Consider the following 20,379-nt stretch of genomic DNA (forward strand, 5'->3'; position numbering starts at 1 on the left):
GCCAGGTGTGGTCCTCTAATCCCAGCTACTCGGGAGGCTGAGGCACTTGAACTTAGGAGGCGGAGGTTGCAGTGAGTGAGGACTGCCCCATTGTACTCCAGCCTGGGGGACAGAGCGAGACTCCATCTCAAAAAAACAGTCCAGGATCCAATCCAAAATGACTCAGCATACAAACCACCACGAAAATGTCAACCTGCCTGGAAAACCCAATCAACCTATGTCAACACTTCACAGTTGTTGGGATTAACTGACAGACTTCAAACGGCTATTTTAAAAATTGCAAATGCTTGCAACACGTGTTAAAATAGAAAGTCTCATCAAATAAACAGATGATGAAGAAGAATCAACCAGGAATTTGAGACCAGCCTGAGCAACACAGCAAGTCCTGGTCTTTACAAAATTAAAAAACCTAGCCAGGCATGGTGGTGCTCGCCTGTGGTCTCAGCTACCCAGCAGACTTAGGTGGGAGGATCACTTGAGCACAGGAGGTTGAGGCTGCAGTGAGCTATGGCTGTACCACTATACTCCAGCCTGGGCAACAGAGTAAGACCCTGTCTCAAAAAGAGAGAGAAGAATCAAATGGAGAAATTTTAGAACTAGGGAATATAATAACTGAAATAAACAGCTTGCTCAATGGACTTAACAGCAGGATGGAGGCCACATCTGACAGTGGCTCATGCCTGTACTACCAGCACTTTGGGAGGCTGAGGCAGGAGGATCACTTGCCCCAGGAGTTCGAGATCAGCCAGGGCAACACAGTGAGACCCTCATCTCTACAAAACATTTTTTAAAAATTAGCCAGGCTTGGTGGCACACAGCTGTAGTCCTAGCTGCTCGGGAGGGTGAGATGGGATGATCCCTTGAGCCGGGGGAGTCGAGGTGTAGGGGACTGCGATCATGCTACTGCCCTCCAGCCTGGGCAACAGAGCAAGGCCCTGTCTCAAAACAACACTTTTTAAAAAAATTCATAGTTAAAAGCATTTTGTAAAATAGGTCTCCAGGCTTGGATAGTGTCAGTAGTAAATTCTAACAAATGTTTAAAAGAATTAACATAGATTCTATAAAATGTCTTCCAGAAAACGGAAGAGGAAAAAACACTTCCTCCATTACTGTGATACTAAAACCAGGTAAAAACATTGCAAAAAAGAGAAAATTGCAGACCAGTATCTCTTATGAGTATAGATCCAAAAATTTCCAACAAAACACCAGCAAAGGAAATCCAGCAGTACACAAAAAGAATACAGGTTAAGCAGGCCTAATCCAAACATCTGAAATCCAAAATGCTCCAAAATCCAAAACTTTTTGAGCCCTAACATGACATCAAAAGTAGGAGATTCCATACCTGACTTAATGTGACAGGTGGCAGTCAAAATGCAGGTGCTCAATGCAGGTTATTCAGCATCCCCAAGAGAAAAGTAAAATGACCTTCAGGCTATGTGCATAAGGTGTATATAAAACATAAACGAGTCTGGGTGCGGTGGCTCATACCTATAATGCCAGCACTTTGGGAGGCTGAGGCAGGTGGATCACCTGAGGTCAGGAGCTGGAGACCAGCCTGGCCAGCATGGTGAAACCTCATCTCTATTAAAAATACAACAATTAGCCCAGCGTGGTGGCAGGCTCCTGTCATCCCAGCAGCCTGCGGGGCTGAGGCAGGGGAATCGCTTGCACCCGGGAAGCGGAGGTTGTACTGAACCGAGATTGCACCATTGTACTCCAGCCTGGGCAACAAGAGTGAAACTCCTTCTCAAAAAAAAAAAAAAAAAAAAACCCATAAATGAATTCATGTTTGGTCCTGGGTCCTAGTCCCAAGATATCTCATGATGCAGATACAAATATTTCAAAATCCAAAAAAATCTGAAATCCAAAACACTCCCGGTCCCAAGCATGTATAATGGATACTCAGTCTATAACACACCATGACCAACTGGATTTTATTCCAGGAATGCAACACTGGTTCAACAATCAGAAAGCAGTCAGTGGAATGCACCATATTAACAACCTGAAGAAGAAAACTCACGTGATCACATCAACTGATGCAGAAAAAGAACAAAATACAATGCCCACGCATGGTAACAAAAACCTTTCAGCAAACTAGCAATAAAAGGGAACTTCTTCAAGGTGAAAACGAACAGCTACAACAAATCTACAGCTAACATCCTACTTGGTGGCAAAAGACTTAATGGTGTCCCTCTAAGATCAGGAAAAAAGCAAGAATGTCCACTCTCACCACTTGTATTCCACACTGAAAGAGCTTCCCTCTCAGTGAGGGAAGACGTAAAGCAAAAGAGATAAAAAGAGCTTCCAGAGAGCTAAACACGTGGAGGTGCCTGGAGGGTGGCGTGCCCAGAGACGGCAAGAAAGCTCTGGGCCCCTTCCCCCTATATCTCGCCCACCGAAAAGAGGGGTTCATGGGAACCCCAGCTTGAAGCTGGTTAAAGAATTTACCTAGATTTTGCTCCTGCTCCAAGATGGCCAACTAGGCGCAGCCAGGAGAAACATCTCCCACTGAGAGACAGGGACACTGTGCAGACAGGTGCACTCTTAGATCTTCAGAAGGAAGGCCCTGAGAGTGGACGGAGGGAAGACACAGAGGCTGGAGGGAGACAGAGGAGGAGGCTGGGAACCCTGCCCGGGGCTACTGTGCACCAGGAATCATTCCTGGCCCCCACTGACTCTTGTGGAGAGGGTGAGTTGAACAAGCAAGGGGAAACCCACTCTCACCATGGCCTCTGGAATCCCAGCAGGAGGGACCTCGTCAGGGAAAGCTGCTTAAAGAAGTGGTAGTGATGCAGGGCAGGCGAGCCCCAAAACTGAGACAGCCCGGGAGAGTTCCTGGCTTCACCCAGGAAAGAACTCAAGGGTGAGCCAGTGGTAATAAGCAGAACATTTGCTGAAGCGCCCGCGTGCGCAGCAGCAGAGGCAATGCCCCCTGTGGGGCGGGGCTACCCATGGACAGCAGCTCAGAGGAGTGCTGCAGTCACACGTATACCTACTTTTAATTATATGCAAAGTAAGGGGCAGTGTATGCAGAAGTTTCCAGAATGTGGTTGGTAACTTCTGGGTTGTTGGGTCATCGCCATGAAAAGGGGCAGTAACGCCATGAAAAGGGGCAGTAACGTCCAAGTGTTGCCATGGCAATGGTAAACTGGTGTAGCACACTGGGGGTGTGTCTTATGAGAAGGCGCTTCTGCCCCTGACCTGTTTTAGCTAGTCCTCGATTTGATCTGGCGTCCAAGCCCCACCTCCTGGGTCCCGTTCTGTCTCCTACCTCGGTCAGGGCAGAGCTCCAGCCTGAGCCAGTCCAGGGGGTTTGGTGCAGGAGCATCTGTAGTGCAGCGCAGCCAGGACACCCATCCCTAGGCTCGACTTGCTCCCGTGGGAGACTTTAGCCCGAGGGGAATGTCAGACCTGAACTCTCCAGGGTAGTCTTGCCCATCCGACAGGGCCAGTCTGACCTGAGCAACCCTCAGTCTGCTGGCCTCTCCTGCGGTCCCAGCCTGGCCAAGCCTGCTTGAGGCGCTATCCCCAGGTACCTCCTGGGGGTGGCATCATGGCTCCAGCACTGGCAGCCTGTCCCTGAACAGGGAGTGCTCCAGCAGAGCGGCCCCACACACTAGCCCGCCTGAGCCCTGCTCCCACTGCAGCCTACCTTGTGAGGTTCTGCCTGCAGGCATTTACCCGCAGCCACCCTCAACATCGTTCTGCTGGTGCTGTACGTTCACTGTGTCGTGTGTTCACTACGTCGTGTCCCTGCTGCCAGCCTAAGTGCACCTCACCCCCCCCATTGTCCTCTCCCACCACCGTTGTTGTCAGAGTCTTGGTGGCATAGAGCCCGACAGGCCCACCCCTGCCGGTGTCCCACCCATGCTGGGCCTCCCCCAGGAAACTAGGCAGAGACAACACCCAGCCCTGAGTGGCCACTGCTGCCAGTGTGAACATGTACAGAGAGCACACACAGTCCTGCGCCCACCAGCGCCCCACCCCCATGCTAACCCCACCATCAGCACTAACACACAGGCACGCAGTTGCCAGCGTGGCCCCTGCCCCGACTCCAGCCACACTGCCCCCACTGGTGCTGCTACAAATGCCCTCCCAGAGGCTGGCTCCCCGGCACCCATTAGCACCCTGTCACAGGCAATGAGCATGCACACCGCCATACTGCCGCTGGCACATGCAAACGAGGACAGATCCCGCTGCCACCACCCTGCGCAGTGCTTTGCCTGGCACCACCCATTGAAGCGTGGTGACCAGCTGTCCGGGAGCAGCTTGGCTCCTCCAGCACAGCAGGACCCTAACCTGGAGGAGCTGGAGCTCAAAGCCAGGGCTGGATACCAGCCCTCCAGTGAGAGCACGCAGTTCAAGGGTCCTAAGCCGAGCCTCGGTCCCCTCAAATCTTCCAATAATGAAGCCAGCCAACTGAAGCCACCTTATACACAATCGAACCCCCAGGGTCACCAAACAGGATAAAGGAAAAAGAAGCCCATTCGAAGGACAGCAACTCCAAAGACTGAAGGAACATCAGCCCCAAGGAAATAAGAAAGAACCAGCGCAAGAAGTCTTGACAACTTAAAAAAACAGTGTCCTCTGTCCTCCAAACAACAGCACTAGCTCTCCAGCAAGAGCTTTTAACGAGGCTGAGATGGCTGAAATGGCAGAAATAGAATTCAGAATCTGGAGAGGAACGAAGATCATCGAGATGCAGGAGAACACTGAAACCCAATCTAAGGAAGAAGAATCATAATGAAAACAATATACAAACTGGCAGACAAAATAGCCAGGACAGAAAAGGATATAACTGACCCGAGAGCTGAAAAACACAGTACAAGAATTTAATAATGTAATCACGAGTATCAACAGCAGTATAGACCAAGCTGAGGAAAGAATCTCAGAGCCTGCAGACTGGCTTTCTGAAATAAGACAGATAAGAAGAGAGAAAAAAGAATGAAAAGGAATGAACAAAGCCTGCCGGGAATAAGGGATTAAAAAAGAAATCAGCGCCGGGCGCGGTGGCTCAAGCCTGTAATCCCAGCACTTTGGGAGGCCGAGGCGGGTGGATCACAAGGTCGAGAGATCGAGACCATCCTGGTCAACATGGTGAAACCCCGTCTCTACTAAAAATACAAAAAATTAGCTGGGCATGGTGGCGCGTGCCTGTAATCCCAGCTACTCAGGAGGCTGAGGCAGGAGAATTGCCTGAACCCAGGAGGCGGAGGTTGCGGTGAGCCGAGATCGCGCCATTGCACTCCAGCCTGGGTGACAAGAGCGAGACTCCGTCTCAAAAAAAAAAAAAAGAAATCAGCTCTGCAACTCATCAGTAACCCTGAAAGAGATGAGGAGAATGGAAGCAACTTGGAAAACATATTTCAGGATGCCATCCATGAGAACCTCCCCAGTCTAGCTAGAGAGGCCAACATTCGAAATATGAGAATGTAGAGAACCCTTGCAAAATACTTCATAAGATTATCCCCAAGATACATAATCATCAGATTGTCCAGGGTCAAAATGAAAGAAGCTAAAGAGAAGTAACAGGTAACGTACAAAGGGAAACCCATCAGACGAAGAGTTAGCCTCTCAGCAGAAACCCTACAAGCCAGAAGAGAGACTGCGGGCCTATATTAAACTTTTTTTTTTTTTTTGATAGAATCTCATTTTGTGGCCCAGGCTGGAGTGCAGTGGCATGATCTTGGCTCACTGCAACCTCCAACTCCTGAGTTCAAGCAATTCTCCTGCCTCAGCCTCCCAAGTAGCTGGGACTACAGGCATGCACCACCACATGAAGCTAATTTTTATATTTTTAGTAGAGATGGGGTTTCACCGTGTTTACCCTGTCCAGCCAATATATTAAACATGCTTAAAGAAATTCCAATCCAGAATTTCACATCTGGCCAAACTAAGCTTCATAAACCAAGGAGAAATGAGATTATTTTCAGGTGGGGTGCAGTGGCTCACACCCATAATCCCAGCACTTTGGGAGACTGAGGTGGGTGGACAGCCTGAGTCCAGGAGTTCAAGACTAGCTAGGGAAACATGGCAAACCCTGTCTCCACAAAAAGTATATATGTTAGCCGGGTGTGGTGGTACCTGTCTATATAGTCCCAGCTACTTAGGAGGCTGAGGCCAGAGAATAGCTTGTGCCAGGGAGGCACAGGTTGCAGTGAGCCATGATTGTGCCACTGCACTCCAGCCTGAGCAACAGAATGAGACCCTGTCTCAAAAAAAAAAAAAAAAAAAAAAAAGATATTTTCAGACAAGCAAATGCTGAGAGAATTTGTTACCAGCAGTCCTGCCTTACAAGAGCTCCTGAAAGAAGTACTAAATATGAAAAGAAGTCCCAGCGCGGTGGCTCATGCTGGTAATCCCAGCACTTTGGGAGGCCGAGGCAGGCGAATCACCTGAGGTGAGGAATTTGACACCAGCATGGTTGACATGGTATAACCCTGTCTCTACTAAAAATATAAAAATTAGCTGGGCATGGTGGTAGGTGCCTGTAATCCCAGCTACTCGGGAGGCTGAGGCAGGGGAATTGCTTGAACCCGGGAGGCAGAGGTTGCAGTGAGCTCAGATCATGCCATTGCACTCCAGCCTCAGTGACAGAGCGAGACTCCATCTCAAAAAAAAAAAAAATAATAATACATACATACATATATATATATACAAGAAAAAAACCATTACCAGCCACCACAAAAGCACAATTAAATATACAGACCAGTGACACTATAAAGCAACCACACACAAACAAGTCAGCATAATCAACAGCTAACACCACAATGACAGGATCAAATACACACAAATCAGTACTAACTTTGAATGTAAATGGGCTAAATGTCCCCATTAAAAGGCACAGAGTAGCAAGCTGGATAAAGAAGTAAGATCGAATGATATGCTGCCTTTAAAAGATGCATCTTGGCTGGGCACCATGGCTCACTCATGTCTGTAATTTCAGCACTTTGGGAGGCAGAGGTAGGTGGATCACTTGAGGTCAGAAGTTCAAGACCAGCCTGGGCAACATGGTGAAACCCTGTCTCCACTAAAAATATAAAACTTAGCCAGGCCGGGCGCAGTGGCTCAAGCCTATAATCCCAGCACTTTGGGAGGCCGAGGCGGGTGGATCACGAGGTCAAGAGATCGAGACCGTCCTGGCCAACATGGTGAAACCCCGTCTCTACTAAAAACACAAAAAATTAGCTGGGCATGGTGGTGCGTGCCTGTAATCCCAGCTACTCAGGTGGCTGAGGCAGGAGAATTGCCTGAACTCAGGAGGCGGAGGTTGTGGTGAGCCGAGATCGCACCATTGCACTCCAGCCTGGGTAACAAGAGTGAAACTCCGTCTCAAAAAAAAAAAAAAAAAAAAAAAACAACTTAGTCAGGTGTGGTGGTGCACACCTGTAATCCCAGCTACTCAGGAGGCTGAGGCAGGAGAATTGCTTGAAGCTGGGGGGCGGAGATTGCAGTGAGCCAAGATCATGCCACTGCACTCCAGCCTGGGCAACACAACAACAATAACAAAGACCCATCTCACATGCAGTAACACCCATGGACTTAAAGAAATGGAGAAAAATGTACCAAGCAAATAGAAAACAGACAAAAGCAGAGTTGCAATCTCAATTTCACACAAAGCAGACTTTAAGACAACAGAGATCAAAAAAGACAAAGAAGGGCACTGCATAATAGTAAAAGATTCAATTCAACAAGATCTAACGATCCTAAATATATATGCAGCCAACAGGAGTACACAGGTTCATAAGGCAAGTTCTTAGAGACCTACAAAGAGACTTACACTGCCACACAGTAACAGTGGGAGACTTCAACACCCCACTGACAGTATTAGACAGATCACTGAGGCAGAATATTAACAAAGATATCCAGGACCTCAACTCAGCACTGGATCAACTGCACCTGATAGATACCTACAGAACTCTCCACCCAAAAACGAGAGAATATATCTCATCTGCACACGGCACATTCTCTAAAAACAACCACACAATTGGACATAAAACAATCCTCAGCAAATGCAAAACAACCAAAATCATATCAGCCATTCTCTCAAACCACTAATCAATAAAAACAGAATTCAAAACTAAGAAAATTGCTCAAAACCACACAATTACATGGAAATTAACTTGCTCCTGAATGACTTTTGGGTAAATTATGAAATTAAGGCAGAAGTCAAGAGAAACCAATGAGAACAAAGATATATCAGACCAGAATCTTTGGGATATAGCTAAGGCAGCATTAAGAGAAATTTATAGCACTACACGCCCACATCAAAAAGTTAGAAAGATCTACATCACAACTAAAAGAACATGTGAAGCAAAAGTGTCCACCTCCAAAGCTAGCAGAAGACAAGAAATAACCAAAATCACAGCTGAACTGAAGAAGACTGAGACACACACACAAAAAACATTCAAAAGATCAACTAAGCCAGGAGCTGGTTTTTTAAAAGAATGAATAAGATAGGCTGCTAGCCTGACTAGTAAGAAAAGAGAGAAAATCTAAATAAACACAATTAGAAATGACAAAGGGGGTGTTACCAGTGATCCCACAGAAATACAAACTTCAGAGACTATTGTGAACACTTCTATGCACACAAACTAGAAAATCTAGAAGAAGTGGATAATTTCCTGGACATATATACCCTTCCAAGACGGAACCAGGGAGAAACTGAATCCCTGAGCAGATCAGTAACGAGCTCCAAAATTGAATGTCATAAATAGCCTACCAACCAAAAAAAAAAAAAAAAGCCCTGGACCAGACTGATTCACAGCTGAATTCTATCAGATGTACGAAGAAGAGCTGGTACCATTCCTACTGAAACTATTCCAAAAAACTGAGGAGGAGAGCTTCCTCCCCGACTCATTCTCTAAGGTCAGCATCATCCTGAGACCAAGACCTGGCAGAGATACAACAACAAAAAAAAAACCTCAGGAATGTCCTTGATAAACATTGATGCAAAAATCCTCAACAACACACTAGCACACTGAATCCAGCAGTACATCAAAAACATATCTACCACAATCAGGATGGCTTTTATCCCTGGATGCAAGGTTGGTTCAATATATGCAAATCAATAAACATGATTCATCACATAAATACAGAAATTACATGATCACCTCAAAAGATGCAGAAAAGGCTTTCAATAAAATTCAACATCTCTTCACGTTAAAAACTCTTAATAAACTAGGGTTTTGAGTGTTTTTTTTTTTTTTTTTTGAGACAGAGTTTCACTCTTGTTACCCAGGCTGGAGTACAATGGCATGATCTCTGCTCACTGCAACCTCCGCCTCCTGGGTTCAAGCAATTCTCCCACCTCAGCCTCCCAAGTAGCTGGGACTACAGGCATGCGCCACCATGCCCAGCTAATTTTTGTATTTTTAGTAGAGACGGGGTCTCACCATGTTGACCAGGATGGTCTCGATCTCTTGACCTTGTGATCCACCCGCCTCGGCATCCCATACTGCTGGGATTATAGGCATGAGCCACCTCACCTTTTTTTTTTTTTTTTTTTTTTTTTTTGAGACAGGGTCTTGCTCTGTCACCCAGGCTGGAATGCAGTAGCACAATCTCAACTCACTGCAACCTCTACCTCCTGGGCTCAAGTGATCCTCCCACCTCAGCCTTCCGAGTAGCTGGAATTACAGGTTCCCATCACCATGCCAGGCTAATTTTCCTGTTTTTAGTAGAGCGTGAGGTACCATGCAGAGCCACCAAAGTAGGTTTTGAAGGAAGATACCTAAAAAATAAGAGCCAATCTATGACAAACCCACAGCCAACATCATACTGAGTAGGCAAAAGCTGGAAGCTCCTCCCCTGAAAACCGACACAAGACAAAGATGCCCTCTCTCATATAGTATTGGGGGCCGAGCATAGTGGCTCATGCCTATAATACCGGCACTTTGGGAGACTGAGGTGGGCAGATCACCTGAGGTCAGGAGTTCAAGACCAGTCTGGTCAGCCCAGTGAAACCCTGTCTCTACTAAAAATACAAAAATTAGCTAGGTGTGGTGGTGTGTGCCTGTAATCCCAGCTACTTGGCTACTTGGGAGGCGGAGGCTGGAGAATCACTTGAACCCAGGAGGCGGAGGTTGCAGTGAGCTGAGATCATGCCACTACTATTACAGCCTGAGCTACAAAGTAAGACTCTGTCTTTAAAAAAAAAAAAAAAAAGGACAATGCTAAGAGATTAAAAAGATAAGCAGACTGGGAGAGAATATTTGCAAATCACATATCTGACAGAGGACTTCTACCTGGAACATACAAAGAATTGTCAAGGCTCAATTATAAGAAAATGACCCCATTTTAAAATGTGAAAAAGATGCACAGAGACGCTTCTCCAAAGAGCATATACAGATGACAAAGAAACATGTAAAGCAATGTTCAACATTATGAGCCATTAAGAAAGTGCAATAGGCCAAGCACAGTGGCTCACACCTATAATCCCAGCACTTTGGGAGGCTGATCACCCAAGGTCAGGTGTTCAAGACCAGCCTGGCCAACACGGTGAAACCGCGTTTCTACTAAAAATACAAAAATCAGCTGGTCGTGGTGGTGGGTGCCTAAAATCCCAGCTCCTTGGGAGGCTGAGGTAGGAGTATCACTTGAGCCTGGGAGGCGGAGGTTGCAGTGAGTTGAAATAGCACTACTGAAATAGAACCCGAGCCTAGGCGACAAGAGCAAGATTCCATCTCAAAAAAACAAAAACAGGTTTATAAGCATATGAGGGAGATCCAAGATGGCTGATCACTAGCAGCTCGGGATTGTAGCTCCCAGTGAAAGCACAAAGAACGAGAGGAGAGGACGCCACACCTTCCCATGAATTCTTGTTGCTCACACACCAGGAGATTCCCAGCGTAGGAGCTCCACGGGTCGCCAGCGCAACTCTTGTGACCGGCGAGGCGGTTTTGCCGGCGCCTCGGAGCGTTGGTTCTTGGTGCAGAGTCAGAAAAGCACCATCAATCTTAACGCCGCTGATTTAGTCAGTGCAGTGGGTTGCTCAGATTTCGGCGCTGAGAATCAGTAAGTTGGACGTCCACTCAGAAACCCAATTACAAAGACAGTAATTATAAAGACCACAGATGGATAAATCTACAACGAAGGGAAGAGAACAGTCAAAAAAGGCTGAGAATACCCAAGATGAGAACGCCTCTCCCTCAGCAGGGGATCACAGTTCCTCATCAGCAACGACACAAGGCCTGATGGAGAACGAATGTGTTCCAATTACAGAAGCAGGCTTCGAAATGTGGATAAGAAGAAACTTCTGTGAATTAAAAGAACTTGTTCAAACACAATCTAAATAAACTAAGCACTTTGAAAAAAGGTTTGACGAAATGTTAACAAGAATACACAATTTAGAGAGGAATATGAGTGAATTGATGGAGCTGAAAAACACAATATGAGAACTACGTGAAGTATGCACGAGTTTTAACAGCCGAATTGATCAAGCAGAAGAAAGGATATCAGAGGTCGAAGACCAACTCAATGAAATAAAACAAAAAGACAAGATTAGAGAAAAAAGGATAAAAAGGAACAAGCAAAGTCTCCAAGAAATATGGGACTATGTGAAAAGACCTAATCGGGCCGGGCGCAATGGCTCAAGCCTGTAATCCCAGCACTTTGGGAGGCCGAGGCGGGTGGATCACAAGGTCAAGAGATCAAGACCACCGGGTCAAGATGGTGAAACCCCGTCTCTACTAAAAATACAAGAAATTAGCTGGGCATGGTGGCGCGTGCCTGTAATCCCAGCTACTCAGGAGGCTGAGGCAGGAGAATTGCCTGAACCCAGGAGGCGGAGGTTGCAGTGAGCCAAGATCGCGCCACTGCACTCCAGCCTGGGTAACAAGAGCAAAACTCCGTCTCAAAAAAAAAAAAAAAAAAAAAAAGAGAAAAGACCTAATCTACGCTTGATAGGTGTACCTGAATGTGACAAAGAGAATGAATCCAAGCTGGAAAATACGCTTCAGGATACTATTCAGGAAAATTTTCCCAACCTAGTAAGGCAGGATAATATTCAACTCCAGGTAATACAGAGAACACCACAAAGATATTCCTCAAGAAGAGCAACTCCAAGGCACATAATCGTCAGACTCACCAGGGTTGAAATGAAGGAGAAAATACTGAGGGCAGCCAGAGAGAAAGGTCAAGTTACCCACAAAGGGAAGCCTATTAGACTTACAGCAGATCTCTCAGCAGAAACCCTACAAGCCAGAAGAGAGTGGGGACCAATATTCAACATCCTTAAAGAAAAGAACTTTCAACCAAGAATTTCACATCCAGCCAAACTAAGCTTCATAAGTGAAGGAAAAATAAAGTTTTTTGTGAACAAGCAAGCACTCAGAATTTCATCACCACCAGGCCTGCTTTACAAGAGCTTCTGAAAGAACCACTACACATAGAAAGGAACAAACGGTATCAGCCTTTCTAAAAAATACCAAAAAGAGCATCAATATAATGAAGAATTTATATCAACTAATGGGCAAAATAGCCAGCTAATATTAAATGGCAGTATTAAACTCACATATATCATTATTAATTCTAAATTTCAATTGACTAAATCCCCCAATCCAAAGACAGACAGGCAATTTGAATAAAAAACTAAAAGCCATCAGTATGCTGCATCCAGACCCATCTCATATTCAAGGATACACAAAGACTCAAAACAAGGGATGGAAAAAGATTTACCAACCAAACAGAGAGCTAAAATAAATAAATAAAAAGCAGAAGTTACAATTTTTGCCTCTGATAAAATAGTCGTTAAAGCAACAAACATCAAAGGAAGCAAAGAAGGACATTATATAATGATAAAAGGATCAATGCAACAACAAGAAGAGCTAAAGATCCTAAATATATACGCACCCAATACAGGAATACTCAGACATACAAGACTTATAAAGAGACTTAGACTCCCACACAATAATAGTGGGAGACTTCAACACTAATATTAGACAGATCAATGAGACAGAAAATTAACAACGATATCCAGGACTTGAACTCAGATCTGGAACAAGTAAACGTAATTAACATTTATAGAACTCTCCACTTTAAATACACAAAATATACACTCTTATCAGTACCACATCATATCAACTTAGAAGTTTAAACGAAATGTTGGTTGGCTCCTTGTTTGTTATTCTCTTCCCTCATTCTCTTTTATGTCTCCATTATTAAGGACAATTATAGGCATACCCATATTTAGACTGCATTCTAGCCCGGGCAACAAAGCAATACCCCCATTCTCTCTCCCTCTTCCTCTTTCTCTTTCTTCCTCTTCTTTATTCTTTTCCTTATTATAAAAAAAAAAAAAAAAAAAAAAAAAAATCTAATCTCCTTTCCTTCTGCCCCACCTTTCCTCCCCATTCTCTCTTCTTATCTAAAAAAAAAAAAAACAGAACAAAACAAACAAAAAAAAACAATGCTGAGATACTACTACATACCTATTAGGATGGCAAAAATAAAAGTATGACCAAGGATGTGGGGTCTTCACAACCCTCATCCGCTCTGGTGAGAATGCAAAACGGCGATGGTTTGTCAGTTTCTTATAAAGGTAAACATACACTTACCGTGTGACCCAGCCATCCCACTCCTGGGTATTTACCCTAGAGAGATGAAAACTTATGTCCACACGTAAGCCTGGACACAAAATGTTTCTAGCAACTCTACTGACAATTGCCAAAGACTGGAAAACCACCCAAATGTCCTTCTGTGGTTTGGAACAGAAAATAAATACAAAAAAATATACAAGGAGACAGACTGTGGATACACAAAACAATTGGATTTGGATGAATCGCAAAGAATTAGAAGGAGTTAAAGCCAGACTCGAGAGCTCATGACTGTATGATGCCGTTCATCCGACAATCTCAGAAAGACAGCTACGGTGACAATCACAACACGGCGAAGACCCCGGTGGTGGAGAGCAGAGCAACGGCTGTCAGGGAACGGGGAAGAGGGAGCGCGGAGCTACAAAGAGGCGGCATGAGGAGGTTTGAGGTTCTGTACCCCGGGTATGGTGATGGGTGACACCAATCTGCACAAGGGCTAAAATTCATTTTCAAAACGTCAACTTATCTGATAATTTAAAAACTAAAAGAAAAAAACAAACATACAAAACAGTAACACTGAATGCAAAATCAAAACCCAAAAAACAGCAATGAAAACAAGTTGCAGGAGAACCACAGCTTATGATCTCAGGTTAACAGGGCAACCAACATAGGCGTTTCCGTCTGTCTACGGAATGAGGCCTGAGAGGAGGACGCTGAATAAACTCTCATCTTTCTGTTCACTGGAGCGGAGCCCTTCGCTTGCTCTTTTTTTCTGTACACGGTGAATGATGAAAGCACTTCACTTTCTAACCTCATACCCTGCTTTTAATTTTTAAAAATAATGTGCACGTATGGCTTCTCAGTCCGCATAAATGCTAATAAAGATAACACAAGCTCGAGCTGGGCGTGGTGGCAGGTGTCTACAATCCCAGCTACTCAGGAGGCTGAGGCAGGAGAATCACCTGAACCTGGGAGGCGGAGATCGCAGTGAGCTGAGATCGCACCACTGCACCCCAGCTTGGGCGACAGGAGGAGACTCCATCTCAAAAAAAAAAAAAAAAAAAGTAAGAAAGAAAAGATAAGACAAGCAAAAAAAGGAAAGATAAGACAAACGCACATTTCAATGAGTGGCCCAAACTGAATCCTGCTATCAGTTACCACACAGAATGGCTCTCGGGGCCTTGCTCGTTTTAAAATGCTGCGTCTGTTTCTCAGAGGAGAGAACATTCTACAGAAGAGGGAGAGAAAGGAGGCCTACCAAGAGGTTAACAGACTCGATGACGTCCAAGAACACCTCATTCTTCCGATACTTGATGCCTTCGGACCGCCAGGAAACCGCGTTGGTGACGGTGGCTGGGGGCCGCGGGGCCCCTGTTTCCAGCTTGTGGCCTTCCTGGGTGATGTACCTGCAGGGCCACAAGCTCAGAGTGAAGCAGGTGGCACCTGTGCCAACGCCACAGCTTTTGGCCCCGATATTTCGGTGGAGTCAGGGTGGGGGCAGGGGAGGTTCTGACCAACTTGAAAGCAGCCCCTCAATTTAAGCGGCTCCAGAAAAGGCAGCCTCTGGTTTCACCTGGGGCTGCTTCATACAGGAAAATCTTCACCCTCTCCAAAGGCCAACACACACGCAAGTTACGGAGTCTAAAGAGCTCATTTCTGGGGGCCAGGAAGACCATGTTGGGGAGGAAAACAAGAAGTGGGTGTGAGCTGCTTCCCATCCCCGCTGAGCACGTGGGCGGGGCTGATGACCCCATCCCGCTGCGGGAGCAGCAGGTGCAGGGTTGGGAACACAGGCTTTTCAGGGAGTCAGTCTGCCCACTGTAAAATGGGAAGACGGTAAATGGGGAGGCTGTGACTCAAGTGAATGTAAAAGGCTGCACGTGGGGCTGGGCCCCCAGGAAGCACTTAATTCACGTTGCCTATTATCTGAAGGGCAGGATTCCAAAGAGCAGAGATCTCAATCACAGTTATTTTATGACAGTAAAAACAAAGGAGGCTACCCCTTAGCAGCAAGGGATTTAGGGCATCTGTGTGGATGGAGAGTAAAGATAAGGAACAGGAAAAGCACTGTTATGCCGGCTATCGAGGAGGAAACGAATTAAAACCACTGAAGCGGGAGAATCACCTGAACCTGGGAGACGGAGGTTGCAGTGAGCTGAGATTCACTGCACTCTAGCCTGGGAAACAGAACGAGACTCTGTCTCAAAAAAAAAAAAAAAAAAAAAAAAGATAAGACAAGCTCACATTTCAATTAATGGCCCAGACTGAATCCTGCTACCTGTTACCACACAGAATGGCTGTTGGGGCTTTGCTAGTTTTAAATGCTGTGTCTATTTCTATAGTAGAGGAGATAAAACTCTACAGAAGAACGAAAGAAAGGAAGCCTACCAACTCTGTAAAAATCCCAACACGGCTGGAGGCGGGAGGGTGGGGGGGACGCTACACGAACACACATTTGCCCCTTCTGTTTCCAAACCTGACGGCATCAACGTCGCGACACCGCCCAGGCCTAGCTCCCGGCCCCACCCCGCCCACTCACTCCTGCAGGATCTTGCTGTCGGTGGTCTGGGGGTAGCCAAAGTCCATGAGCTCGTCCAGCAGCTCGTAGATGATGACAAAGTTGTCCCGGATGCTCTCCTCCTCCAGCTCCTTGAAGTACTCGGAAAACACCTGTGGCAGTGGGAAGCGGGGGCAGGAGGGGTGGCAAATGGCTGAGGAATGAATGAACGCTTGCATTCATTTGCTCTCTAAGTCCTACCAACAGCCCACTCCCCAGGCTCGGGGATGTGCTACAGGGCCCTGGACACACGTAATGGGGCAGGAGGACAGCTGTGGCTGGCTGTGGCGGGGGGCCAGGCTGGAGCCCCTGCAGATGTCCTCTGCGGCCTTCCTTCCCTGCCCAGACACCCCCAGGCAGGCGGCCCCTCCTAAGCGACTGTAACTGTCATCCCTTCCTGAGTCTGGAGTGACGCAGGGGAGGACCTGATGAACCGCCGTTTTCCCCATTTCAGTGGGAAGCTAGGAGGGCTAAGGAAGGGGCTCCAAAGAAGAGGGGCTGTCAGAAGCACTTCTGCAGGCACACATGCCAAAGGAAGGAACACCACCGAAGCAGGAAGGAACTGCCCAACCCTCAGGTGGGGACCGTCCCCTTCCCACATCCCACGTCTCTGATCTGCTGACCCCTGTGCGCTTCAGGACCGTGATCGCCCGGCCTCTGCTTGGAGCACAGGCAGCACAGCCAGGCCCAGCCCTGCCTGTGACAGCGCCACTGGCCCAGTGAAGGAGCCCTTGGCCTGCACGTGGGGCCTTCCCTGCTGACGCTCGGCTCCATCCCCATGCCCTCCCCACCTGGGCTTGCCCCCATTCCCCAACATTCTGCACAGGTGGGATCAGTGAGGAATAAAAGCTGCCCCACAGCCTGCCTCGGCCAGGCCCATCCTCTCCGAAGCCGGCAGCAGCCTCCTCACGGGCCTCCAGGCTGCCCTCAAGTCCTCCTGCTCGGCAGCCAGAGTCACTGCTTTAGATCAAACTGGGTCTTGTCAGTCTCCTGCTGAAAGCTCTCCACCACCTCTCATCAGAGGTGGAATGCAATCCCCACTTCTGTATAATCCGCCCTCTTCCCAGCTGACCTCAGCCTCCCTGGCCATATCATGCACACGGCTGTCCCAGGGCCTTTGCACCGGCCACTGTCTCCATGTCACTGGCAGCCTGGGCCAGGCGTGTGTCAGCTCTCTCCAAGGTGGGCGTCGGGCCTCTGTGCCTTGAGAGCCCCCAGGGAGATTCTGAGCTGGGCTCGGCTCTGCAGCTGTGCTGTTATTCCAACCCCACCAGTGGGTCACCCCACATCCTTCCAAAGCTGGCTGCGGGACTTGCTTGTCCCTTCCAGGGTCAGGGCACACCCCTGCCTGAGCCCCACCTTTTCCTGTTCACTTTCCTTTCTTCCCCAGGGTGGGGAGCAATGCGAGCTGTAGAATTCCACACAGTGGGGTTGGGCTCCCTTTTCCCACTTCCTGGGGTTCCAGCCCAAGCTCTCCCTGGGGACCCCACAGCTCTAACTAGGGTGGCCGGGTATGGGGAGGTGCAAAAGCAGAGCCAAGACAACCGCCACCCAAGCCCACAGTCCCTCTGAGAGAGACTCACCTGTACCACCTTATAAAGGAAGGAGAACACCAGCGACACGCACGCATTCTTCTTGGACGTGGCAACCACTGCATGGCAGCCGTGGTTAAGGAGCATTCAGAGGCCGCGCAGCTGCCTGGAAGACCCCAGCTGGTGGAGGCAGCCCCTAACCCTCACAACCCTCAGAACCTTCCCTACCGCCGCTCCCAGCCGTTTACGTGGGCCATGGTGGGCCACCAAGCTCCTGGTCCAAGTTGGGCCTGGGACACAGGAGTCACCAGCCAGACGTGCCCCAGGGAGTGCTCACTGAGATGGAGAATCACAAGGATGGCAGGTGGCACAGGGGACTTGTCCCGGCGGCTGGGTGAGGGACTACCCTGAGCAGGGAGGGAGCGAGGCTCATTCCAGGAACAGAAAGCAGGACGCACTGGCCCTACTCCTCCAAAGGCAACCTCAACATGACCCTGCTGAGATCCAGGGTCCCCCGCCAGACTCTGTGGCAAGCAGCCAGGGCCAATTCTGGCTTTAGCCCTTCCTGGCTTTGGAAACACAAGCCATGGCCCCTGAAACAAACCTTTCTAGAGAAACCTTGATATTTCTCTCCTGTGTAATGGGGGCCTGTGAATGAATTTACCGAGGCAGTGTATGTGAGACATCTTATGCAGATGTTCCTTTCTGCCACGGGTGCCAGCCCCTGCCTCCCGGGGTCAGTGTGTGCTGGGCGCTTCCTGTTCCTTTTTCCCTAATGGGCTCCCAGGCCACCAGAGAAGGCTGGTTCTTCCTCTATAGGCTCATGCACTGTGACCCGGACATCCCTGCTCATGGCTCGCCTGTGCCACCTGGCTTGTTTGCCCAGCAGTGAGCTCTAGGGGGTAGGGCAGGGGCTGCATCCTCTCCCTTCTCACCTCACCCCAGCACAGGGGCCCAGGAAAGGGACGCTGGCCCAGTCAAACGAGTGCTGGCCTCCCTCCTACTGCCTGGCAACACGCCCTCCTCAGATGCTTTATAAGCAGGGGCAGTGGGTGGCTCTTATCCAGGGCCTTGCTGAGAATTGTCCCGGCTAGAGGCAAAGGATGTCCACTCAGCCAGAGAGGTGAGCCCTCCCTGTCTCTTTCCCAGATGCCCAGGTGTGAAATGTAGGGGCCCAAGCAGAAACTGATCTGATGGCTCCTGCTGAGCTCAGACCACAGCCCCTCACCCTCCTCCCAATACCTGGGTGGCCTCAGAGGACTGTCAACTCCCCGGGTTAAAAGCTACCAAAGATCAGCTTCAGAGCTATTCTCAGGGTCTTCCAGAGCCAGGAGAAATCTCCACAGAGGCACGCCACAGGGAGCCAGGTGAGGGCCCTGGACCAGCATGGCCCACGTGGGAACATGCACACGACCCATCAGGAACGATCTTGCTACCATGCAGATTCTGACGGGGCAGGGCTGGGTGAGTGTGGGATTCTGCCTTTCCCTCTGGAGATGCTCTGGCCCACTGGCCACGCTGTACTGGCAAGGCCCTGTGTCTCCAAGAACACAGGAAAGGGCACGGAGCCCACATATGCTGGGAGCAATGTGCACAAGTCAGCTCAACTGACCTGACGACCCCTCAATGTGCCGCGAGGGGTCGTCGTTCCCGCTGAACTGTGGGAGGGTGAGGGATTTGCCTCCAGCCCCATGGCTGCTGGAGCTGGGGCTCACACCGGCTGTGAACTGAACGGCCAGGCCCTTTCCGTAGTAGTGCAGGTACTGCAATGCACCTGAAGGTCTGCCCAAAGCAGTGGGATGGCCACTTAGACCTCATGAGTAGAAACTGGCTTGGCCAAGTCTCCACATGGGGCCAAGGACAGGAAAGGCAGGGGGCTCTGAGATCTGGGTGGGGCTGGGAGGAGCCTCTCACCTCCTCTGCACCCCACCACCCCTCTGTGGTCCAGGCCACTTCCCCTCCCACCTGCACGACGGCCCCAGCCTACTCCCCATCTACCCATGCCCTCTCCTGTCCCCACTGTCTTGCACCACTCAGCAGCCAGAAACCTCCAGAAGGTACACATCTAAAAGCCTCCAAAGACTTCCTGTCGCATTTCAGATGATGTCCTTTGAGACCCCAGACCCCGCTGACCACTCCGGCCCCGCTGCTGCCACACGTCCCCTCTTGAGGGTGCCAGCCACCCCGAGTGCAGCTGCTGGAATAAGCCTCTGTCCTGCAGATTCTTCCCCCATGCTCAGTGCCCATCCGTCCCTCCAGCTGGCAGACGCCAGGCCTCCCTGCAGGCTTCCTCCAGGATGTCACTTCCCTTCCTGGGCCCTTGGGCCAAAGGATTTCAAGTCACGCCTGCTCCTCTCCCTACACCCATCACACGTGTCATAGTGCGTTCTCTGCCTGTCTCCGCAGGCAAGCAAGGAGCTCCAGGAGGGCATGGCTGTGTCCGATGGCTCCCGCTGTGCCCAAACCAGCCCTGGTTGCCAGTGTGTGGATGTGCACACACACCCACCCAGGAGTCCCCTGGAATCGCCCCCAGCAAAGGGATACGGTACAGGTTGTTGTGTTTGATCCACATGAAGCGGACGCCCCCGTGGGCCAGAATGGGTGACAGCATCCCCTCCTCCTCCTTCTCCATCAGGATGGGCATGAAGTGCTCCACCTCCGACATGTCCACGTCGCCACGGTAGTTCCGGCAGATGAGCACCTGCGGTGGGGAAGGAAGAGAGAAGACGCTTGCATTTTCAGTTCTTCAATCCAG

At 48.9% G+C, this 20,379-nt stretch overlaps 1 protein-coding gene across 2 annotated transcripts in view; it reads right to left on the reverse strand.

The window, feature by feature from the left end:
* The window catches only part of AP1M1 (adaptor related protein complex 1 subunit mu 1), a 36,088-nt gene that overhangs the window by 9,876 nt on the left and 5,833 nt on the right, over positions 1-20,379 (reverse strand). Inside the window, exons 2-6 of one of the 2 annotated variants that reach the window (XM_074384454.1) lie at positions 20,169-20,325; positions 17,676-17,743; positions 16,075-16,205; positions 14,794-14,941; positions 13,557-13,592 (exon numbers count right to left, since the gene is read on the reverse strand). In XM_074384454.1, the coding sequence (XP_074240555.1) occupies positions 13,557-13,592; positions 14,794-14,941; positions 16,075-16,205; positions 17,676-17,743; positions 20,169-20,325 (540 nt within the window). The remainder of the gene's footprint in view (positions 1-13,556; positions 13,593-14,793; positions 14,942-16,074; positions 16,206-17,675; positions 17,744-20,168; positions 20,326-20,379) is intronic. The other variant, XM_010330121.3, reaches the window with a different exon arrangement.

Source organism: Saimiri boliviensis, chromosome 14, assembly GCF_048565385.1.
Source record: "Saimiri boliviensis isolate mSaiBol1 chromosome 14, mSaiBol1.pri, whole genome shotgun sequence".
Classification (NCBI taxonomy): domain Eukaryota; kingdom Metazoa; phylum Chordata; class Mammalia; order Primates; family Cebidae; genus Saimiri; species Saimiri boliviensis.